Source organism: Dreissena polymorpha, chromosome 1 (genome assembly GCF_020536995.1).
Source record: "Dreissena polymorpha isolate Duluth1 chromosome 1, UMN_Dpol_1.0, whole genome shotgun sequence".
Classification (NCBI taxonomy): domain Eukaryota; kingdom Metazoa; phylum Mollusca; class Bivalvia; order Myida; family Dreissenidae; genus Dreissena; species Dreissena polymorpha.
In genome coordinates this window covers 55347913-55374265 of record NC_068355.1, presented here as the reverse complement: position 1 = coordinate 55374265, position 26353 = coordinate 55347913, and the positions used below count along the sequence as shown (strand labels likewise).

The window sequence follows — 26353 nt, the reverse complement described above, 5'->3', positions numbered from 1 at the left end:
TGTATTCCTGCAACCTTAAAGTACAGTAACCAGGCATGTGAGCTAATGCACACCTCTATATGTTGTTTCTGTTGTTTTCATCATAATTGTAGTAATGTCTCATATTTATACATAAATGACATTTTAAAATATGTGTAGAGTGTAAAATAAACAGTATTGCTTGCTACAAGAGGACTAACACTTTACATAAATATTTATCATTGTGTAATTTTACCCACATGCATAGTTTGATATATCTTTTTTCAACATACCCAGAGTTATGGCCCCTGTTTAGCAAAGAAATCACATTTAAATTTGTGTTGTGAGTAACTCAAAGAGTACAGCTGATAGAGGGATGAACTAATCTTAAAGCATTACCCACCATGTGAAATAATGCACCTTGATATTTTTTTTTATTTTTTATTTTACATAAGAAGAGTTATGTGACAATCCCTTTAACCAAACAATAATATTTTTTCAATTGCGAGAAGCGTTACTCAAATAGAGGGATACTTCTACAGTAACATAATCGTCAGGTTAACTTGTGCAACTCCATGTTTGTTCATAATTTAAAGAGATTTGTGCAGTTGTGGGACAAATTGGATTGTAGAGGTATCCATGTACTAAGAATACATTTCTAGTAGTTTATATTGTTTTCAGTTTTAGTATCATTGTACACCTTGACCACACTATCCATAATAACACATGCAAATAAAAAAGATCATTAATGCTCTTCCATCCCACAAAAACAACAAGCATGACGTATATTTAATGTCTATTCCCAAACTCAGTATGTACAATCTAGCCTGTGATGAAGACGCAATTGTTATATGTTTGAATGGTCAGGTAAGCGTATGCAACTCCATATGTTTGTTAACAATGTTCTTTATTATTCTTAAATTATCATCCAGAAACCATTTTACTATTTTAAGTCACTGTGACCTTGACCTTTGACCTAGTGACCTGAAAATCAATAGGGGTCATCTGCCAGTCATGATCGATATACCTATGAAGTTTTATGATCCTAGGCGTAAACTTTCTTGAGTTATCATATGAAAACCATTTTTCTAAGTTGAGTCACCGTGACCTTGACCTTTGACCTAGTTACCTGAAAATCAATAGGGGTCATCTGCGAGTCATGATCAATGTACCTATGAAGTTTCATGATCCTAGGCATAAGTGTTCTTGAGTTATCATCCGGAAACCATTTTACTATTTCAAGTCACCGTGATCTTGACCTTTGACCTTGTGACCTGAAAATCAAAAGGGGTCATCTTCTAGTCATGATCAATGTACCTATGAAGTTAAATGATCCTAGGCCTAAGCGTTCTTGAGTTATCATTCGGAAACCATCTGGTGGACGGACGGACTGACCGACCTACCGAAATGTGCAATGTGGGGGGGAGGGGGGGGGGATAAAAATGTGCATGGCTGTAGGTCAAAGCATGCTCTAAGTATCATTTGGAAATGATTGGTCTACAAACCAATCAACAAACAGACCAAAGAAAAAATGCAAATTAAAATAACCCCAAATCTTAGAGGAGGTCCTCTATTTTTAAATAAAGTGTCAGTATTAACAATTTAGCCTGCGTTGAGCAGCTTTTGACATGCAACCTGGTCTACTATCTCCTAATAAGTTTATTTGTAATTTAACCAATTGTGATTATTTTGCTTTTGTTGTTGTCACTTGATCTAAATTATGGACAAGAAAAGACACCATTATAAAAATGTGTTAAAGGAGGATCCAAGAGATTGGCCTACTGTATATTGATTTGTGATATTGACATTTCTTACAGTTGCAAGACTAATGATTTTTTTTTAATTGGGTAATACACATGTATGAATAATATTTTGCAATTAACTTTATACTACAATAAAAACAAGTGTTCTGCGGTCGGAGACATATGCCCACTTATTGTGACAGTGACCTTAACCTTTGACCTAGTGACCCTAATTTCGATAGGGGTCATCTACTGTCCAAGGCAAATGCATATGGGAAATATCAAGCCAATCGGTCGATTTGTTGACGAATTACTGATCAGAAACGCTTTTCCTACTTATTGTGCCAGTGACCATGTCCTTTGACCTAGTGACCCCAATTTTGAGAGGGGTCATCTACTGTCCAAGGCCAATGCACATGACAAGTATCAAGCTAATTGGTAAATCAGTTTACCAGTTTTGAATTACAAACTATTTCACATTTAGTGCGTAACTAATTTCAATAGGGCTCATGTACTGTCCAAGGTCAATGTACATGAAAAGTATCAAGTAGGCTAGTGACCTTGACCATTGACCTAGTTACCTCAATTTTGATAAGGGTCATCTACAGTCTGAGGCAAATGCACATGTGAATTATCAAGTTAATCAGTCAATTTGTTGATGAGATATTGATCATAAACCACTTAATGTGATAGTGACCTTGACCTTTGAACCAGTGACCTCAATTTCTATAGGGGTCATTTTCTGTTCAAGGTCAATGCAAATGTGAAGAATCAAGCCAATTGGTCAATTTGTTGAAGAGTTATTGACCGGAAACGTTTTTCACACTAAGTGTTATAGTAATCTAGATCTTTGACCTAGTGATCCCAATTTCAAAAGGGGTCATGTACTGTCCAAGGCCAATGCAGAAGCGAAGTATCAAGCCAACTGATTAATTTGTTGATGAGTTATTGATTGGAAACCATTTTCACACTAAATGTAATTGTCACCTTGACCTTTAACCTAGTGACCCCAATAGGGCTAATGTACTTTCCAAGGCCAATGCTTATGTGAAGTATCAAGCTAATCAGTCAAACAAGAGACACATGAGGGCCTGAATTGATCTACTGCTATAAACACTGTGCAAGTTTGGAAAGAATACAATGGAAACTGTGTACTTAATCGCGCAAACAATGCTAATTTTCTCAAATTCAAGGGGAGATTAATGTGTACTTATTTCTCCAATACTGCTCATATTCAATATGGTTCAAGTCCTCATTGATATAAAGAAACTGTGCAAATTAGGAACTAATTGGATGAAAACTTTGGAATTATTGGGTAAACAAGAGTGATTTCAAAATTTTCTCATATTCAAGGGGAAGTCATTCTGGACTTATTGCTTCGATATTGCTTTAAAAAAAAAAGAGTTTGAGTCCTCATTGATACAAAGACACTGTGCAAGTTTGCTAAGAATTGGATGAAATTTATGGACTCATCACATAAAACAAGAGGCCCATGAGGGCCTGAATCGCTCTACGGCTATAAACACTGTGCAAGTATGGAAAGAATAGGATGGAAACTGTGTACTTAATCCCGCAAACATGGAGAATTTTCTCAAAATCAAGGGGAGGTTATTATGTACTTATTTATGCGATACTGCTCATATTCAATACGGTTCAAGTCCTCATTGATATAAAGAAACTGTGCAAAATTAGGAAATAATTGGATGAAAACTGTGGAATCAATTGCTTAAACAAGCGGGATTTCAAAATTTTCACATATTAAAGGGGAAGTCATTCTGGACTTATTGCTTCCATATTGCTCTTTTTACAAAAGGGTTTGAGTCCTCATTGATACAAAGACACTGTGCAAGTTTGTAAAGAATTGGATGAAAATTATGGACTTTATCATATAACAAGAGGGCCATGATGGCCCTGTATCGCTCCACTGGTTTTTTGTGCGAAAAAAGCGTGCAATGCGCATGGGTTGAAATGTACCCAAGCAAGTGACTTTCTCTTTTCATCCCTTGTCCCACTGGGCGCTTAAAGTTGGAAGGGCGAGCATTTTTATATATGGAAAACGTTACTACAGTGTTAACTAAACAGACTAAAAAGCCCGGGATTTGTTTCACAGGTCATAAGAAATATATTCTTTATTTTATATGTTATAATAAATAGTCCTATAAATTAATAGAATGTGTTTGTTTTTATTTTTCTGTTAATAAAAATGTTTATTATATTCGAAGATGTTGTTGTTGATGTTGTATTAACGTAAACAAAAGACACGTAACCCAATGATCATGAAGCGGGAAATTGGAAAATTGGGAAATTTCCTAGATAGTGGTATTTTATCATGGCCAGTCATCTAAGCATAGCGATATGGTATGTTTTCTATGTGCGCTCCAAGGTATATGAATAGCTTCCTTTTTAGACAAGAGACATTTTCTTATACGGGTGCCTGATTTTCACATTTGGCATACAATATGAATCGCCCAACTTTCGGACTCGGACTGGCTGCGACGTTGGTAGTCTACTAGAACAACCGACCTTCCGCTGCTAGTCACATGGATGTCTTCATAGACCACTCCAGCTTGGCACATATAACTTGACTGTATTAACTGACCTTATGATATGTCACGAATGTTATGATTAGTGACTGGGAAATGATATAGTTATTTTTAAGTAAATAATAACCAACACCCTTAGTAAATATCACTACAGCTTTAATGATTACTATACATGCAAATACTTTGCAAACATACAAGTACTCGTATTCGTGTACATAATGCATCATCAACATATAGAGTATATCCTGTCTAACAAAGCGTTTATAGCCACTAAACAGTACATGTATATTGATGCAGGAGTTTGAAATTCTATTCATAAAGTTAATGTAATGGCTAAATAATAAAAATTGACCCCTCCCTTCCTATATAGTCTCTATAGACTATATAGGCTAACTCCTGTGATATTATTATTGTCATATATTGTCTCTTTCGGAGGATATAATTCCAAGCACGATCGGACATTTCCCTAGAACCGCTGATCGTTCAGCTTGGTTACACCAGCACTTAAACCAGATAGACACAATCGTAAGGTCTACATCATCGGACATTGTACTAATTAATTAAGCAACATGTATGTTTAAATGCATAAAGTAACGACACAATCATAAGGTCTACATCATCGGACATTGTACTAATTAATTAAGCAACATGTATGTTTAAATGCATAAAATAACGACACAATCGTAAGGTCTACATCATCGGACATTGTACTAATTGATTAAGCAATATGTATGTTTAAATGCATAAAATAACGACACATCTAAACTGCCGTAGACAAACTGATAACTAACTGCTGAGGTCAATCATTATAGCCTTTACTGGGATCTGGTCAGGTTCCAAGCAGTTTGAAGATTTAACAATAATTCTTCTGAATTTAGATAACTTGGAAAAAAACTTAAAACATAAATCTTAAGACATTTTAGCAGACAACATGGAGTTGATTAACACATGTATGACGACACACTGTGATATATGTATAAATATTAGGATGGGAATAAAAAACGGGAAGATTGCACGTTACTGGTATGTAAAAAAGAATGGAAAAGCGTATAATTGTATCGTTGCTAAGCGCCCAATACCTTACACCTTACGCAACACCTAATAATCCTTTTTTATCCTATATATTTCCTTAGTATCGGGAGCTACCGCCCCCAAACCACCGCTTTGTCGATAGGGGTAAACAACTGCGTACCGGTAGAGTGCAATCTAGCCTAAAAAACAACAACAACACGCAATGGATCCGACGATGAGCGGAAAGTGTTGAATAATTGTGAATTAAGAGGAAGGTAGTTCACGGTAAGCAGTGTTCGTAGTTTCTTTCACCTGCCTTTTCATTATTATACCATGGGTCGTTGTAGGGTACCCTGTTTTTCCAGTAATTTTACTTGTTTACTGGAAAATGGGCGGGTCCGGCGTCTGCTGCGTTTCATTCCTGTAGTCTTTATACTATATAGGGGTATTTTTTTATTTAGCCATTAGATTAGCTTTATGGATAGAATTTCAAACTCCTGTGGATTGTCATATATTGAAATAAGGTATCTGATCTATTCTCTGATAGGATGCTAGTAATATTTTTTACTTTTTTGCTACTGAATATTAAAATCATTTATTTCAATGTTGTTAAGTTTATCTTGAACAAATATTGTTTGCAATCTGTTTATAAATCATAAAATAATGACACTCAAAAAAAACAAAAACATATTGTTTGAATTTTCAACCATTTTATCTTTTCAAATTTAATTACCCCCGTTGAGATATATAGTGGGTGTGGGGTGGGGACACATGGCACACAAAGTCCATTGATGAATTTAATCCATTTATTCACGACGTAGACCAATATAGTCTAATGATTTTTTTGCCATAAACGAGTCCTGGGACTGAATGACTGGTAAATGTACGAGTCCAAAAATTGAAAGAACAAGTCCAAACAGTTTAAAAAAAACAACATTAAAGTAACCTGTTACAGAAATGTGTAAAACTGGCCTCTTTACACTTAACGCTGTTGAAAACCCACATACTGATTATTATTACTAATATTAAGATATGGGATGATTAAGTACCAAAAGTCATGCTCTAACTTCAATAGACCATAATTCGTTATGAAGAGTTTGTTTTCGTTTTGAAAACAGGACTACCGGTTTCAAAGGGACAAGTAGCTTATGACTTAACTCTCTGGTATTTGCAGACACATTTATGCATCTTTGTATAATTGAAAACAATACTCGAAAACCTCATGCTGTGTAATTTTTCCAATTGTCACAAGTTTTTTTGGGGTATAATGATTTACAAAACAACATATACAACATGTTTAATGCACTTACATGCTTTGACTGAAGTAATTGAACAGACATTAATTATAGCATTAACTACTTTGACCTGACTGACCAAATTCAGCAGGTAGGGACCTTTTTCTTTGTACCATCTATCTAGACACAATTTTGGTGTCCATACATGCAAGGGTACTTTAGTTATTGAGTGGTCAACAGCTGAACGCCCTCCCGCCACGAGTGATCACATATTCAACTCGACTTGCCAAAGATGACAAATGTATACAAAGGGGAAGAAAAGTCACACAAAATCTGGGTTATCAGTTTAAAATAGTTTATTTTAAAAAAAGTAATAAGTCATCAGGTTGGAACAATACTTTGGAAAGTTCTCTAAACAATTGCAAAACATTTAGTACAGTTTTGCAGCAAGTTGACAATAAGTGTAAATTAAAGAAACCTACAATCCAAAGGTTAGAATTAAAGTCAACAAGGGCTGTTTGTAAAACATGATTCCCCCTTCCCATATGGGCTGTCAGTGGTAGTGGCAGCCACTGTGTAAATACGTTTTTGTCACTGTGACCTTGACTGTGTACCTATGAAGCTTCATGATCCTAGGCCTAATTATACTTGAGTTATCATCAGGAAACCATTTAACTGTTTTAAGTCACTGTGTCCTTGACCTTTGACCAAGTGACCTAAAAATTAATAGTGGCCATCTGCCAGTCATGATCAACGTACCTATTTAGTTGCATGATCGTAGGCGTAAGCATTCTCAAGTGATCATCTGGAAACCAATTACCTTTTTCGAATCATTGCGACCTTGACCTTTGACCAAATGACCTGAAAATTAAAGGGGTCATCTGCCAGACATGATCAATGTACCTATGAAGTTTCATGATCCTAGGCCTAAGCATTCTTCAGTTATCATCCAGGCATGGCGAAATTAGAAAAAATCTGCCGGTCATCCGGACAGGCATTTCAGAAAATGTGCCGGTCCGGAGAAAATTTAGCCGGACCGTAAAGCAACAACAACTTAACTAGAAAATTCAAAAATGGCAGCGATCACATCTTGATCTCTTTATTCAACCGGCCGTTAAATTGATTTTAATCGCTTAGAGGTTACACTGGCAGCTAATTGGTGTTAATCGGTTGTGTAATGTCAATCATGTTGTGAAAAATTCGCGTGTCAGTTTTTATTACATGTATTCCCTATTAGAACGGTTCGGTGCGATAATTTCAATAACGTATGTGCAAGCCGAATAATTATCAAATTAAAGTTATTCGAAACGATTTAAACATTCTTACTTTAATATGATTGCAGTTTGGAGCGGCTGTTAAAATATACTGCGCACAGCACAAAACACGTTACAAGAAAGTCCAATAGTATGGTGCCATGAAATTACCACCACATAGGATAGTATTGCATAGACTTGATGAAGTGTAGAAATGAGAAGAATCTATTGACCAAATCTAAGGGCTGTTTGTAAAACATGCGTGCCCCACATTTGGGCTGTCAGTTGTAGTGGCAGCCATTGTGTGAATACGTTTTTTGTCACTGTGACCTTGACCTAGGGGTCATCTGCAAGTCATGATCAATGTACCTATGAAGTTTCATAAACATAGGCGTAAGGGTTCTTAAGTTATCATCCTAAAACCATTTTACTATTTCAGGTCACTGTGACCTTGACCTTTGACCTAGTGACCTCAAAATCAATAGGGATCATGTGCAAGTCATGATCAACGTACCTATGAAATTTCATGATCCTAGGCGTAGGCGTCCTCGAGTTATCATCCGAAAACCATTTTACTATTTCAAGTCAGTGTGATCTTGACCTTTGACTTAGTGACCTCAAAATCAATAGGGGTCATCTGAGAGTCATGATCAATGTACCTATGAAATTTCATGATTCTAGGCATATGCGTTCTTGAGTTTTCATCCGAAATCCATTTTACTATTTTGGGTCACCGTGACCTTGACCTTTGACCTAGTGACCTGAAAATCAATAGGGTTCATCTGCCAGTCATGATCAATGTACCTATGAAGTTTCATGATCCTAGGCCTAAATGTTCTTGAGTTATCATCTGACAACCATTTGGTGGAGGGACATACATACATACATACCGACATGTGCAAAACAATATACCCCCTCTTCTTCGAAGAGGGGCATAATAATGGTTCTATAAAGAAAAGTAGATAGTTCTACTTAAAGCAAAATAAATCTTGACCTTGATCAAAGGGAACAAGACGCTATCAAATTCAGCTTATGAAAAGCATCCTCAAATAAATTTGACCTAAACACAAAACCTTGTTCTTTATGAACAATGGTTATTATCTTAGTGAAATCATCCAAAGCTGTTGTAACAAAAAAGTTGGACTTATAACATTATTTTCAAAATTAATATATTTTTAGCTTTTGTGACCTTGACCAAATAATAAAATCCTTAAATATGTGCCGGTGCCCTTGTTGACAATAGGTTTGTAGAAGATTCATTCAAATCTGTAGAGAAATGTAAAAGTTTCTCCAAGGAAGAAATGTTTCCACACATTGCTGGCATTCACCTATTTTATAACCAAAACTTTTCTTTGGAAAACCTGGTCAAAATTATAAAACAAGCATTTTATGAAAAATAACGTAAACAAGGGCCACATTGGCCCTGAATCGCTCACCTATCACCTCCCATTTTAAAGGAAAAATAATTTCTTATCAACAAAACTACAGCATTAATTGATTTCTGGTAGTTAACCCTTTTCCAAATTGAAAGAGGTTGCAGACGACAAATTAAATTATAATGGAATATGAAGAAACTGATTTAATAGGGTAGGAAGCATTGTGATGAAAGGAGAAAATGCTAATTTCAGCAATTTCTCCTTTTATTTCAATGATTTCCACAGTCACAAACATTTGCAGAAAGAATTAACTGTTCTGGGTTAAGGGTTTATGTGGTCTGCAGCAAAGCCATCAGAAGAGAATCGTGTCAGAGAAACCTGGCCTGTAGCCAGCAAATCCTTTACTCTAATAGCACTATTAATTGGAAAAAAAGAGTACACTATAATTATTTCTAAATCTGCCATCTCAAGGAGATAATTCTGGACTTAATGGTCCGATGTTGCTCATTTTCGACAGGGCTCGGGTTTCCATTGATATGAAGACACTGTGCAAGTTTGGAAAGAATTGGATGAAAAATTTGGACTTTATTGCATAAACACCATTTTCAAGGGGAGGTAATTCTGTACTTCACAGACCAATAATGCTCATTTTTTGTAGGGTTGGTGTCCTTATTGATATAAAGACACTGTGCAAATTTGGAAAGGATCGGACAAAAAATGTGGAAGATTTTTGTAAGTTTTCACAAAATAGGCAAAAACGAATAAACATGCAAAGTTCAACGAGCTCCTGCGGCCATGTTTTTTGACGAATCAAATTTCTTTGAACAACTTTTTCAGGGGAGCCTTCAAAGGTCATCCCTGTGAATTTTTTTGAAAATCTGATGAGCGGTTTCTGACAAGAAGATTTTTTAAGGTTTTTACCATATATGGTCATGGTGGCCATCTTGGTTATGTGATCACATTTTTTTTAACAATTCTTTTGTCCCATGACCTAGGGATGCTCCACATGAAATTTAGTTGAAATTGGCTCAATGGTTTAGTAGAAGAAGATCGGACAAAAAATGTGGAAGACTTTTGAAAGTTTTCACAAAATAGGCAAAAACGAATAAACATGCAAAGTTCAACGAGCTCCTGGGGCCATGTTTTTTGACGAATCAAATTTCTTTGAACAACGTTTTCAGGGGAGCCTTCAAAGGTCATCCCTGTGAAATTTTTTTTAAATCTGATGAGCGGTTTCTGACAAGAAGATTTTTTAAGGTTTTTACCATATATGGTCATGGCGGCCATCTTGGTTATGTGATCAAATTTTTTTTAACAATTCTTTTGTCCCATGACCTAGGGATGCTCCACATGAAATTTAGTTGAAATCAGCTCAATGGTTTAGTAGAAGAAGATGTTTACAAATTGTTTACAGACAGACGGCCGGACGGACGCCGGACGGTGAGTGATCACAATAGCTGACCCTGAGCTATCGCTCAGGTGAGCTAAAAAACAAGAACAAACATGTGGTCAAACAAAACAATAAACATTTTTCCTAAAACAAAGCAAACAAAAGATTGCCTGATCTACAACGGACTGAAACTAGCAAAATAAACAACAGGCTTTCATTACCCTTACAATATTTTAATCAGAGTTTTAAGGTACCAATACCTGCAGTTTAGTTATGCATGGTACCTCTTACTGCAATTGAAAGCCACAGAAAAATAAATGGGAAAATTGTTATTTAATAGAAATTTTCGAAACCCAAGGGAAGTATCTAAGAAAGCCCATTTGCAAATGTTTCGAGAAATTTCATAAAGTTTTTTTTAGAGCCACCAAGATGGACCAGTTCTGAAAAAGTAATGCAAGGATAAAATGCACAAGGATGGAAATAAACATTAGTTTAGATTGTAGACCTCGACCAAAATATGCTCAGAAGAGCTAGGAATACAAGGTTTTACATAAAATTTTAACAAAGGTTGCCTGACTTACAACAAACGAAATCACTAAAAATAAAAATAAAAACTATCAAATTAACTACATGCAATAAATATCTACAGACTGATCCGTGTCGCAGCAAATTGACCCATATTTAAAGTTGATAAAGATTTCCAATCAATGTACCTATGAATTTTCATGATCCTAGGCATAAGCGTTCTTGAGTTATCATCCGGAAACCATTTAACTATTTCGGGTCATCGTGACCTTTGACCTAGTGACCTCAAAATCAATAGGGGTCATCTGCGAGTCATGATCAATCTACCCATGAAGTTTCATGATCGTAGGCATATGCGTTCTTGAGTTATCATCTGAAAACCATTTTACTTTCGGGTCACCATGACCTTGACCTTTGACCTAGTGACCTCAAAATCAATAGGGGTCATCTGCGAGTCATGATCAATCTACCTATGAAGTTTCATGATCCTAGGCGTATGCGTTCTTGAGTTGTCAACCAGAAACCATGTTACTATTTCGGGTCATCATGACCTTGACCTTTGACCTAGTGACCTCAAAATCAACAGGGGTCATCTGCCAGTCATGATCAATGTACCTATGAAGTTTCATGATCCTAGGCCTAGCGCGGGAAAGGTTTCGCGGGAAACAACAGCCGACATTTTGTGAAGTGGACGGAACCATTTTTGAACTCGTCCAAGATATTATTGGGACAAAACTTCTGACAAATTTTCATGAAGATACAACAATAAATGCAACCTCTACAGTGTTAAAAAGGAAAATATCCATGACAAACGGAATACAGACAATTGAAAAAAGGTGATAACAAAAGTTCACCACGAGCAAAAAATATGCTCATAAAGATTGTCACTTATGTGATACGGAAATATGTGTCGAGTGTAATTAAAGATTGCTTATTTCTAACACTCTTACTGGTTGTAATTCAATTTACTTAAGGCGTCCAGTCAGATACGCCTGAATACAATGAAAGAATTAATCTATAAGTGAAAACCAAAGCAGCTTTAATGAAAATAACTAACATTAGTCTAAAGAATCTATGCATCGTTAAACATGAACAAATACAGCAAATACCTTAATGTATGTAAAAAGAAGTTCACAATCTGTAAAAAAACTGATATCAATATTAGTTACTGTTAGAAGTTGCTTAAAATTTAGTTTATAAAATAAGTCTCAATTAATCAAAAGAACACAATTGATGAAGAGTGGAAAACTCCAGTGTCTCGAATGTAAAAATTAAGAAGATTTTCCAAAAGTTATTTTAATCAAGAGTCTTTCTAATTTAAAAAATGCCAAATAACATGGTTGCCATGGAAAAAGTTTTATAGCACTGTAGTCTGCTAAATACACCAAAACACGGTAGGTTAACTTGGCTTATCAGAAAAGATCATACATAAGGCTCTACATTGCATAAGTACAGGTACAGTTATTTTATGACATAGGTTTATTAAATTGAATGCAAACTACTGTCTTTATGTTCACCACATTTGATGAAAGAAGTCCCAGGTTTAAACAAGGGAGTTAACGATTAGTTAATTATTAGAAAATATGTACAGGTTATCTTTCTTTAACATTATGGCTTCATGAAGATAGGACAATAAGTGTGGCCTCTAGAGTGTTCACAAGGCAAAATGTTGACACAGCCAACGGACGACGGACAAAAGGCAATCACAAAAGCTCACAATGAGCACGTTGTACTAAGGTGAGCTAAAAAACAACACGAAATTTTCCACGTTGTTTCAAAAACAAATTTTTGTTCCAAATTAAATTTTAAATGTTGACCCTTATCATCTTGTACATTCATACTTTCTGCATTTAAGACAGCTTATCGAACACACAAAATTGCAATTTTCTTAACAGAAACTAAAATATCTGATGTGCATGGGTGCATATTTAGATTGTGTCGATAGTTATTGGTTCTTTAATATGTCGTTTATCATGAGGCTGACATTCTCACTGGCAGACTTTCAAGTTCCTTTGGTCACAGAGACCTGAAACCAATCCATGACAGTACATACAATCTGTTCACATACCGAAGTTCTATTATCTTGTAAATGGCCCTTTTAATAAAAAATTGATGGAAATGTTATGCTTGTATAAATGCATTATAAAACTTCTGGATGCTCCATCTTCGAAACATTTCCATGTCCATCAAAGACAAATAGGAATGGACCATTCAAGAGTAGAAAGTCTCCAAGTGCATCTATGTCTTTCAACAGCTCCTGCTTTTCAATCATGTTGACAAATTCTTCAAGGACCTTTGATTTTATGGTCAGCTTCTGCTAATTTCCCTCCATATTTGCCGAAATTTGGATATCTACTGAGATGCTGGTTGTGTTTTGCTTATACAAACACGATGGGCAAAGGAAAGTTGGATCAGCGAAGTTAACTTCCTGTACACTTTTGGAACACTTTTTGCAAATAAGTGTTTTTTTCACTTGGACATTTTCCAAGTCAGCAAGGACTGAACTTTTGTTGACAACTTCCCGTTCAATGTTAACCACTGTTGGCAATGGAGTAGCACATGTGACTGTCGTTGAACTAGTGGTATTTAATGTCAAATTACCGTCGTACATCTTGCTTCTTAAGTTGGTCAAAACGTAGAATTCATCAACTTTAAGCTGTCTATAAATTTCTTTGCTCCATATTGTGAGGCTTTTGTGATCAGAAGAATCTGCTTCTCTCGCAGAATAAATGTCTTTCTTCCCATACTGTGTATTAACCTCTGAATGCGTTTCTGGAAGGGAAACAACTTTGATGTGCACCGTCACCTGGAATAAACAAGCAAATTTGTTCAATTTGATATGCCCGCTGAAGAAAGTGCGTTTCTTCATGGGTGCAGAATAACAGGAAAGTGTGTATGTTAAGCATTGTGCAAGTTCTAAATTGTGTTTGTTAAAAGGGCCATAACTCGGTTATTAACAGATGGTGTACAATGCCATTTGGCTTGCATCATCCTGTTTTCCATATATATATATATCTATACTCATACCAAGTTTCAATGAAATCTATCAAAACCACTTCCAACATGTGGCTCCGGACGGACGGACAGAAAAACAAAAACATAGCCAAGTTTACATCCAAGATCTTTGTTCTTTTGCCAAACTCATTTTTATTTGCCATTTCTTAAACATATTCAATTGGTGAATTAAGCAACCGACAGCGGAGGCCCTGCACAAAAATTGCACTCTATCTACAATTAATGAAAATTTCAAAAGGCCATAGCGATGTGAAAATTCTGAAACTTTGTCAACCAAGAACCTGATGATAATATTTGTATTTCTATTTGGTAGTGAAGCTTCCCATGAAGTTTCATCGACTTCCAGGCACAAGTTGCAGAAAAATAGCCAGGGCAAGAGTTGTACACAGATAGACAGAGACACAAATGTAAGCACAAAGCGGTAACTATATGCTCCACCAATTTTTTTTAAGGAGAGAATAAAAATATAAAGGCAATATTACCATTTGGTATTCTTCAATATTTCCCAATCGGCTGACTTCTTGGCGTGCCTCAAAGTCTAAATGTTTCTTGTAGGTCTTCTGAAACCCTAGTTTGACGACAACAGAGTTGCCTCTTTGAAACATTTGATAGTAGTAGTTCCTTGTCCATCAGGTTGGACTTTCGCATTAATTATCTGAAATGGCTTGTCCATAATTTCTCCCCTTTGAACGTCTCATGTTTTTCGAGGCAGAAGCACACAACCTTTTGGATTTCCGTTTTCTCTGTTTGCAACTGTGCAGTGAAGAATCTAAAAAATACAAAAACTATAAGAATAGCTCAGAGACTATTTTAACATCAGCAACACAAGGTGTGTGATTGGCATTTGTGTGTATCAAAATTGCTGTTTCTAATACAGAAGAGCAATGATTACCATTTCGGTACTCCAATTTTTTATTTTGTTGATCGTTGCTTTTATGATGTGCAGATAAGGATGCTTATGGATATTGCAGTCTTTCCGAAAGTTACAAATATATTACAGGACAGTCACAAAAATATTACAGAACCGTCGTCTGGTAAACTTGTACATATTACCAGACTGAACAACTCTTTTCTTTACAAAACAAAATAATGCCACCAAATCTGTAACATGTCGACATCTTTTTAAAAGACAACATCAATGTGTGGTAAATAATCATGAATATAAAGATTATTAGTATTTGATCTTTATTTGATTGGTGATTGCTGATTAGGTATATATCAAAAAGTTTACAGCTTAAGTGTGAAATGTGCCATCAATTAATGGTTAATCAACCCTTTACCTACTTATATCTGACTGCTATGTTTCTGCTCTATGTGTCTAATAGACCAGTTTCACAATGCTACAGCTGTTGCTATTTTTAGAAATCACATGACTCGTCTTATTTCAGAACGAGGCTGAAAATGTTCATTTAAAGTGTCAACGTGTCTGTTTTCCGAGACAAATACCATTATGCTTAATTTTAATATGTTGTATGTTTGAAATTGATCTATTTATTGATTGTTTTCTATCTCATTTGTTACAGTAACGTAGAACAACTTGTTGGAATGTTGAAAAATAAAAATCTTAATATATTAGTTTACATAAAAACTGAACACGCTCTATTTCTCCCCACTGATTGTCTTTCTTTTGCCTTCCAAATTAACCACATGTAAACACGCAGGTGCGCGTGACGTCACACGTGAACTGGTCTATTGTTTTTGGCCGAATAAGCCCACATCGTTTTGCACAAAGGAGCCTTAACATTATCCGGCGACATAAAATGTTTGCATATTGTTACACACGTAATTATGACTCGAATTGTTCACACACACAAATGGTCACGGATACATTACAATTAGTGACAAAGAATTATCCTCAAGGAAATTTTCCATTGTTCGCGCGTGTGTAGATCAGACTTAATGACTAATGTAGATAATTGCACGAACATGGATTTCACTAACCTTGTTTTTTTTGTTCGAAGAAAGCTTCACAGGGCTAACGTTTGAAATGTACCCAGTTAAAGTCACATCTTCCGCTTTCCTCTTCATTGCCATTTTCTTGTTGAATTTTGGAACCGTCCGCTTCACAAAATGTCGGCTGTTGTATCCCGCAAAACCTTTCCCGCGCTTACGACCACCGATTATGCACATGCGTAATCAAAGCGCTGAAGGCACTTAAGGTGTTCGCTGTTGTACTTCAGACGCAACTCAGTTTTAAAAATTATGTTATAGCTTTTTATTTTTAAGTTTAAAATGAAAACAACCCATTCAGATTTATAAATAGTGTGTCTTAAAGAACAGGTCCAGAAGTGCTTGTTTTTAATCATTAATAAAAAAATAAAATTTAAGATTCATTTTGGGAATTGTGTCACTACATAACAAATTTAGTAGCCCTAGGCTCTATAATTATTAACAAGAAGATTTTTAGATTGCACAAAATAGGCCTTATTTAAGCATATGTTCATTCTTTTGACCCCGGGGCAGCGTCAAATTTGACCCCAGGGGCATAATTTGAAAAAAACTTGGTAGACAACTTTAAGATTTTAATACATACCAAGTTTGGTACAAATAGCCCCAATGGTAATGGAAAAGAAGATTTTTAAAGTTTGTACAAAATAGGCCCAATATACGCATATGTTCAATTTTGTGACCCCTTGGGAACTGTCAAATTTGATCCCAGGGGCTTAATTTGAACAAACTTGGTAGAGAACTATAAGATATCACAACATACCCAATTTGATAGCCCTGAGCCATACAGTTAGGAACAACAAGATTTTTAAAATTTATACAAAATAGGCCTTCTTTAAGCACATGTTCATTTTGTGACCCCCTGGGCATGGTCAAATTGGACCACAAAGGCATAATATGAACAACCTTAGTAGAGAACTATTAGATGTCACTACATACCGAATTTGGTAGCCCTAGGCCCTACAGTTATGGACAAGGAGATTTTTAAAGTTTGCACAAAATACACTATATATAAGCATAAGTTCATTTTTGTGACACCTGGGGCAGGGTCAAATTTGACCCCAGGGGCATAATTTGAACAAACAAAGTAGAGAACTATTCAATGTCACTACATAGCAAATGTGGTAACACTAGGCCCAATGGAAATGCCAAAATTTTTAATTTAAAGTTTGCACAAAGTCCCAGGGCCGGGTCAAATTTGAGCCCAGGGGAATAATTTGAACATATTTGGTAGAGGACTATTAGATATCACTACATACCAAAATTTAGTAGCCCTAGGCTCTATAATTAAGAACAAGATTTTTGAAGTTTGCACAAAATAGGCCTTATTTAAGCATATGTTCATTTTTGTGACCCCTGAGGCAAGGTCAAATTTGTTCCCAGGGACATTATTTGAAAAAACTAAGTAGAGAACTATAAGATGTCACTACCTACCAAATTTGATAATAATAGGCCCAATTGTTATGGACAAGAAGATTTTTATAGTTTGCACAAAATGGGCCCAATATAAGCATATGTTCAATTTTGTGACCCCTGGGGAACGGTCAAATTTGATCCCAGGGGCTTAATTTGAACAAACTTGGTAGAGGACTATAAGATGTCATTACATACCAAATTTGGTAGCCCTATGCCATACAGTTATGGACTAGAAGATTTTTAAAGTTTGCACAAAAAAGGACTTATATAAGCAAATTTTCGATTTTTTGACCCCCCAGGGCGGGGTCAAATTTGACCCCAGGTGCATAATTTGAACAAACTTGGTAGAGGACTATTAGATGTCACTACATACCAAATTTGGTAGCCCTAGGCCCAATGGTTATGGACAAGAAGATTTTTAAAGTTTTCACAAAATAGGCCTTATATAAGCAAATTTTCAATTTTTTGACCACCCCGGGGCAGGGTCAAATTTGACCCCAGGGGCTTAATTTGAACGCACTTGGTAGAAAACTATAAGATGTCACTACATACCAAATTTGATTGCCCTACGCCATACAGTTATGGACAAGAAGATTTTTAAAGTTTTCACAAAATAGGCCTTATATAAGCAAATGTTCAATTTTTTGACCACCCGGGGCAGGGTCAAATTTGACCCCAGGGGCATAATTTGAACAAACTTGGTAGAAGACTATAAGATGTCACTACATAGCAAATTTGGTAGCCCTAGGCCCAATGGTTATGGTTAAAAAGATTTTTAAAGTTTGCACAAAGTAGGCCTTACATAAGCAAATTTTCTATTTTTTAACCCCCCCCCCCCCCCCCCCGGGGCAGGGTCAAATTTGACCCCAGAGGCATAATTTGAACAAACTTGGTAGAGGACTATAAGATGTCACTACATAGAAAATTTGGTAGCCCTAGGCCAAATGGTTATGGACAAGAAGATTTTTAAAGTTTGCACAAAATAGGCCTTATATAAAAAAAATTCAATTTTTTAACCCCCCGGGGAAGGTTCAAATTTGACCCCAGGGGCATAGTTTGAACAAACTTAGTAGAAAACTATAAGATGTCACTACATAGCAAATTTGGTAGCCCTAGGCCCAATGGTTATGGTTAAAAAGATTTTTAAAGTTTGCACAAAGTAGGCCTTACATAAGCAAATTTTCTATTTTTTAACCCCCCCCTCCCCCCGGGGCAGGGTCAAATTTGACCCCAGAGGCATAATTTGAACAAACTTGCTAGAGGACTATAAGATGTCACTACATAGAAAATTTGGTAGCCCTAGGCCAAATGGTTATGGACAAGAAGATTTTTAAAGTTTGCACAAAATAGGCCTTATATAACGAATTTTCAATTTTTTAACCCCCCAGGGCAGGTTCAAATTTGACCCCAGGGGCATAGTTTGAACAAACTTGGTAGAAAACTATAAGATGTCACTACATAGCAAATTTGGTAGCCCTAGGCCCAATGGTTATGGACAAGAAGATTTTTAATGTTTGCACAAAATAGGCCTTAAATAGCAAATTTTCAATTTTTTAACCCCCCGGGGCAGGGTCAAATTTGACCCCAGGGGCATAATTTGAACAAACTTGGTGGAAGACTATAAGATGTCACTACATACCAAATTTGGTAGCCCTACGCCATACCGTTATGGACAAGAAGATTTTTAAAGTTTGCACAAAAAGGCCTTATATAAGCACATTTTCAATTTTTTGACCCCCCGGGGCAGGGTAAAATTTCACCCCAGGGGCATAATTTGAACAAACTTGGTAGAGGACTATAATATGTCACTACATACCAAGTTTGGTAGCCCTAGGCCCAATGGTTCTTGACAAGAAGATTTATAAAGTTTGCACAAAATAGGCCTTATATAAGCAAATTTTCAATTTTTTTACCCCCAGGGGCAAAGTCAAATTTGACCCCAGGGGCATAATTTGAACAAATTTGAAAGAGGTTCACCACAGGAACATTCCTGAAAAATTTCATCAGAATTAAACCAGTGGTTTAGGAGAAGAAGATGTTTAAAGAAAAAATTAACGCACGCACGCACACACGGACGCACGCACACACGACGGACACAGGACCATGACATAAGCCCCGCTGGCCTTTGGCCAGTGGAGCTAAAAACTAAGTAGAGAACTATTAGATGTCACTACCTACCAAATTTGATAGAAATAGGCCCAATGGTTATGGACAAGAAGATTTTTATAGTTTGCACAAAATGGGCCCAATATAAGCATATGTTCAATTTTGTGACCCCTGGGGAACGGTCAAATTTGATCCCAGGGGCTTAATTTGAACAAACTTGGTAGAGGACTATAAGATGTCATTACATACCAAATTTGATAGCCCTATGCCATACGGTTATGGACAAGAAGATTTTTAAAGTTTGCACAAAATAGAACTTATATAAGCAAATTTTCGATTTTTTGACCCCCCAGGGCGGGGTCAAATTTGACCCGAGGGGCATAATTTGAACAAACTTGGTAGAGGACTATTAGATGTCACTACATACCAAATTTGGTAGCCCTAGGCCCAATGGTTATGGACAAGAAGATTTTTAAAGTTTTCACAAAATAGGCCTTATATAAGCAAATTTTCAATTTTTTGACCCCCCGGGGCAGGGTCAAATTTGACCCCAGGGGCTTAATTTGAACAAACTTGGTAAAGGACAATAAGATGTCACTTCATACCAAATTTGGTAGCCCTTGGCCCAATGGTTATGGACGAGAAGATTTTTTAAAGTTTTCACAAAATAGGCCTTATATAAGCAAATGTTCAATTTTTTTACCCCCCCCGGGCAGGGTCAAATGTGACCCCAGGGGCATAATTTGAACAAACTTGGTAGAAGACTATAAGATGTCACTACATAGAAAATTTGGTAGCCCTAGGCCCAATGGTTATGGACAAGAAGATTTTTAAAGTTTGCACAAAATAGGCCTCATGTAAGCAAATTTTCAATTTTTACCCCCCTGGGGCAGGTTCAAATTTGACCCCAGGGGCATAGTTTGAACAAACTTGGTAGAAAACTATAAGATGTCACTACATAGCAAATTTGGTAGCCCTAGGCCCAATGGTTATGGACAAGAAGATTTTTAATGTTTGCACAAAATAGGCCTTATATAGCAAATTTTCAATTTTTTAACCCCCCGGGGCAGGGTCAAATTTGACCCCAGGGGCATAATTTGAACAAACTTGGTAGAAGACTATAAGATGTCACTACATACCAAATTTGGTAGCCCTACGCCATACCGTTATGGACAAGAAGATTTTTAAAGTTTGCACAAAAAGGCCTTATATAAGCACATTTTCAATTTTTTGACCCCCCGGGGCAGGGTAAAATTTCACCCCAGGGGCATAATTTGAACAAACTTGGTAGAGGACTATAATATGTCACTACATACCAAGTTTGGTAGCCCTAGGCCCAATGGTTCTTGACAAGAAGATTTATAAAGTTTGCACAAAATAGGCCTTATATAAGCAAATTTTCAATTTTTTTACCCCCAGGGGAAAAGTCAAATTTGACCCCAGGGTCATAATTTGAACAAATTTGAAAGAGGTTCACCACAGGAACATTCCTGAGAAATTTCATCAGAATTGGACCAGTAGTTTAGGAGAAGAAGATGTTTAAAGAAAAAGTTAACGCACGCACGCACGGACGCACGCACGCACACGCGACAGACACAGGACCATGACATAAGCCCCGCTGGCTTTTGGCCAGTGGAGCTAAAAAACTGAATTTTTTTTTTTTTTCTCCAATTCAAGCGGAGATAATTCTGGACTCCGATAACTCCGATATTGCTCATTTTCAATAGGGTTTGACTCATCATTCAGATAAAGACACTGTGCAAGTTGGGAAATAATTGGATGAAAACTGTGGACTTTATTGCGCAAACAAGCCTTATTTCACAATTTCCTCAAACTCAAGGGGAGATAATTATGGACTTTTAACTTTGATGTAACCCATTTTCAACAGGGTTCGAGTCCTCATTAATATAAAGACACTGAACAAGTTTGAAAAGGATGAAAATGACAAAAACCCTTCCATGACATAAGTTCTTCAGGCCTTCGGCCAGTAGAGCTAATAATTGATAAGCTATTGATCGGTAACCATTTTCACTCTTTGTATCATAGTGAACTTGACCTTTGACCTAGTGAACCCAATATTGCTAGGGGTCATCTAATGTCCAAGGCCAATGCACATGTGAAGTATCAAGCCAATCAGTAAATTTGTTGACGAGTTATTGATCTGAAACGATTTTCACACTTAGTGTTATAGTGACCTTGACCTTTGACATAGTGATCCCAATTTCAATAAAGGTCAAATACTGTCGAACCCACAGCACATGTGAAGTATCAAACCAATCGGTCAATTGATTGACAAGTTATTGATCGGAAACAAACTGGTCTACCGACATTCAGACTGGTTTACAGACAGACGTCAAGTAAAACAATATACACAATCAATAGGGGCCTTAAAGTAACCACCTGCTCTACTCTTTATAACAATCGATAGGGCCCTTAAATCAATCGCATGTACTCGTCTTTCTAACAATTCGTAGTGTCCTTAAGGCAATCATCTGCACTACTCTTTATAACAAATATATGGCCCTTAAATCAATCGCATGTACTAGTCTTTCTAACAATTCATAGGGTCCTAAAGGCAATCATCTGCAATACTTTTTATACCAATACATACGGCCCTTAAATCAATCGCATGTACTAGTCTTTCTAACAATTCATAGGGTCCTTAAGGCAATCATCTGCTCTACTCTTTATAACAGTACATAGGGCTCTTAAACAAATCACATGCACTACTCTGTATAACAAGCCATCAGACTCTTAAACATATCACATGAACTACTCTTTTTAATAATTCATAGGGCCATTAAGACAATCACCTACACTAAATCCATAGGGCTCTTAAACCAATCACCTGCACTACCATTTTTGACAATACATATGGCTCTTAAACCAATCACCTACATTTCTCTTTATAACAAGGCATAGGACCCTTAAACCAATCACCTGACCAAGTTTCATGAAGAACGGACAGTAAATCTGGCTTCAAGAGTGTTAACTAGGTTTTACTATAGCCATACATAGCCATATAATGAAAAATGATCCGCCCCGTGATGGTCATGTTTTTCAACGAACTGGAACCATTTTCAAACTGGTCCAAGATATCATTGAGACAAATCTTCTGGCTAATATTCATGATGATCAGACAATAAAGGTGGCCTCTAGAGTGTTGACAAGATTTTACTTTAGCAATAAAAGGCCATATGCCCTGCTTCCTGGGGACTATGTTTTTCAACCAACCGTAATCATTTTTTGAACTCATCCAAGATATCATTGGGATAAATCTTGTGACTAAGTTTCATGAAGATTGGACATTAAATGTGGCTTCAAGATTGTTAACAAGGTTTTACTAAAGCTATATTTAGCTATATAATAAAAAATGCCCCGCCCCCTGGCGGCCATGTTTTGCAACCAACTTTAACAATTTTTAGACTCGTTCAAAATAACATTTGGACACATTTTTTGTTTTCATGATTGATAGACATTACATGTGATCTTTAGAGTGTAAACAAGGTTTTACAATAGCCATATAAGAAAAAATGCTCCGCCCTCTGGGGGCCATGTTTTATAACCAATCGGAATCATTTTTAAACTCTTCCAAGATATCATTGGTACTATTTTTCTGACTAATTTTCATGAATTCGGACAATAAAAGTGGCCTCTTGAGTTAAGAGTAGAGTGTTAACAAGGTTTTACTATAGCCATATATGGCCATATTATTAAAAATGCCCCGCGTCCTAGTGGCCATGTTTTAAAGGGGCCTTTTCATGCTTTGGTTAATTTACAAAATAAAAAAAAATGTTTAAAATCGCAAATTTTCCTTGAAGTTATGATATTTTAGGGGAAACAGTAATACATAACATTAACCATGCTCTAAAATGGACCCCCCATCCAAGCAGTTGTGTGATGGATGGGGATGGAGGGCATTATTGGAAATAAGGCCGGAGGCCGAAAATATACAAGCATATCACTCCAGTGACCAGTCTATTTCGCTACTCAAAAGTACAAAATGAAATTTTGTGACGAATTCACACGTGACCACAGCTATATAAATACTGCACCTTGCACATGGAAACTCATAGGCTAAAGTCAGATTTTATGTTGTCGTTAACTACTCAAACATTCAATATGGTTCTTAATCTACAAAGGGTGGGCACATAAGAACATAATTCTTCCATTCAAGTGTGGGTGCTTGTATATTTTCGGCCTCCGGCCTTATTTCCAATAATACCCCATCCATCACACAAGTGCTTGGATGGGGGGTCCATTATTTTCATAAGGCCTCCAGCCTTCAATATACAAGCATATTTAAAGACGACAACATAAATAGAACAGACAATTACTCAGTTTTATCAAATGTATGCGTCATAATGCATAATTTAATGAATGTCTACATAATAATGTAAACATATATACCATATGCAAGTATTACCACATATATATCAATATTACATCCATATTATCTATAATAATATAGCATATAAGGTTTGATATAAAAACGCAGTTTCAATCCTTTCTAACAAACAACCATAATACAAGTAACCTGGCCATGAATAATGTAATACTGATCTCCACTTAGAAAGTTCTGGAGCAATATAAATACCAGTTATAAATTAAGTATCTGAAAATAATAAGATATTACTTAGGTATCCAACCAGAACAGAAAATTAATGTCTGCAAGACAATACAGCTTCACTAAATAATGTACTATTTTGTTGATTAATGCCATCACCCATATCTGGTAAATAGAACTTCTTAGCAATAGACCAATCTGCAGTTATGAAAATCTCAGAAGTTTTACATCCAACCATGGCAGCTGCCGAAACTGATGCCTACATGTGTTAAAATTAATACCTGCCATAAATAAAACCTGTTTAAGCCATCTTTCTAACGTATTAGAATAAACTGACTAATAAGTAAAATACATAATGAAAAATTGAACATCTTTTCCAAGATACTTGGTTAATGACAAGTAAGTTTTCAATGTCCGAGCTGGACATAATTTTGGCTCTTCATAATCTTTTAACTTGAAATTAAACATTAACACAATATTTAATATACCAAATATACAAAAAAATCTCATATTCTGATAATATTTTTACTGATCCACTTTATTTTACTCAAATGATGATGTTTCATTGGACTGATAATTATAGATTTAGGATTACAGACCAGTTGCTTCAGTTATATTGTTCAGAGTTCGCCCTGTTGGCTGCGTATGCGTTCTTAAGTTATCATCCAAAAACTATTTTACTATTTCAGGTCACCATGACCTTTGACCTAGTGACCCGACATGTGCAAAGCAATATACCCCCTCTTCTTCGAAAGGGGGCATAAAAACATCATTTCACAGAAAAATGTTTAAGTCATCAATACTTCTGACATTTTTTTCGTTGTTTGAAATGATGAGTTTCAACATTTAAATATATCTCCCTATATAGGCATATATAATAATTCTTAATTTAAAGACCCGTTAGTGGGTTTGAAAATGAACATGAACTTTGAATTAACGACTCTTTCTTTGGATTTACATCGTGATGAGTATAGGTTCAAAAGCCTAACTTTTTGTAAATAATATTTTTTTAATCATTTTGTAATAATAACTAAACAACTGAAGAGTTACATACCTGTGTTGATCAGATACACACTGAGGGCAGCACAGCTGTTTGTGCAGGTTGCAGAATTGGTCAATTTTATGGTCCTTATGAACATCACAAGTTTGTAGAAAATCCACCACCTTTTTTGAAACTGGCCATTTATCTATTTCTTCCCTTCCAAATGTAGTATGTTTAGCCAAGGCTTTACCATGTGGATCAATACAGCCTCCACAATAAAACCGTTCACACTGTTTACAATAGAAATCAGCACTGGTCTCAACAGTATTCTTGTCTTCACAGGCATTACAAATATAGTCCTTCACTTCATGCGAATCCAGCTCAACTGAAGACTGAAAACTTGTTGCCATTTTATAAATTAACTGGTTTTAACAAAGTCACTTTCTGACACTATAATTACAAACAAACCTGCATCAGTATAGAACATAATATACATACATATATATTATATACTATTTACATTTGAACAAGATTTAACTCTTTTAACATGACTCAGAAAATTGCATGTGAACTTGTAAAACATTGTTTAACGTTTAATCTGAAAAGCTCTTTGCGGCACAGTTTTGTGGGGCTAGTGATAAGCCTCACTTCGTCATGATGTAAACTGTCACGTGACAACATGTACAGTGAGTGTTACTTTACTTTAAACCTACTGGAATGATATTGTAAGAAGTGCGTTGCATAAACTGCTAATTTAAACTGACTTAAAGGGGCCTTTTCACAGATTTTGGCATATTTTGAAGTTTGTCATTAAATGCTTTATATTGATAAATGTAAAAATTAAATTTTAAAAGCTCCAGTAAAAAATCAAAAATAAAATTTAAAAAAGGAACAAAAAAGTAGCACGCAGCAGGGCTCGAACCAGTGACCACCAGAATCCTGAAGTAAAAACGAATTAGCCACCTGAGCTATCCTACCAAGCATACATAGGATGCGTATTTTATACTTTATATAAGCAATCTTCGTAGTTTAACAAATTTTAACGACAACAACAGAATATAAAGAAGTGAAACTCCAGCTGCTGGAGCAGTATTGAATTCTCATTATAAACAATTAGTTGGTCCTTTATTTATTGCAAGTGACCGATTGCCCAAACAGTACAAAACAGCATAATACAGCACAATACAAACCAACATAAACACAAAATATAAATAAAGAACTCTCCAAATTATTCAATCGTTTCGCGTTGCAACGCTGAATAATTTTTAGGTTTTTAAATCGTCAAAA

General features: G+C 36.0%; 1 protein-coding gene across 1 annotated transcript in view; it reads right to left on the bottom strand.

Annotated features, from left to right (window-relative positions):
• The window catches only part of LOC127875252 (uncharacterized), a 29632-nt gene extending 3961 nt beyond the window's left edge, over window positions 1–25671 (bottom strand). The window contains exon 1 of the mRNA XM_052420213.1: window positions 25139–25671. Within this exon, the coding sequence (XP_052276173.1) occupies window positions 25139–25476 (338 nt within the window). The 5' untranslated portion in view covers window positions 25477–25671. The remainder of the gene's footprint in view (window positions 1–25138) is intronic.
• Between the last annotated feature and the right edge of the window lie 682 nt (window positions 25672–26353).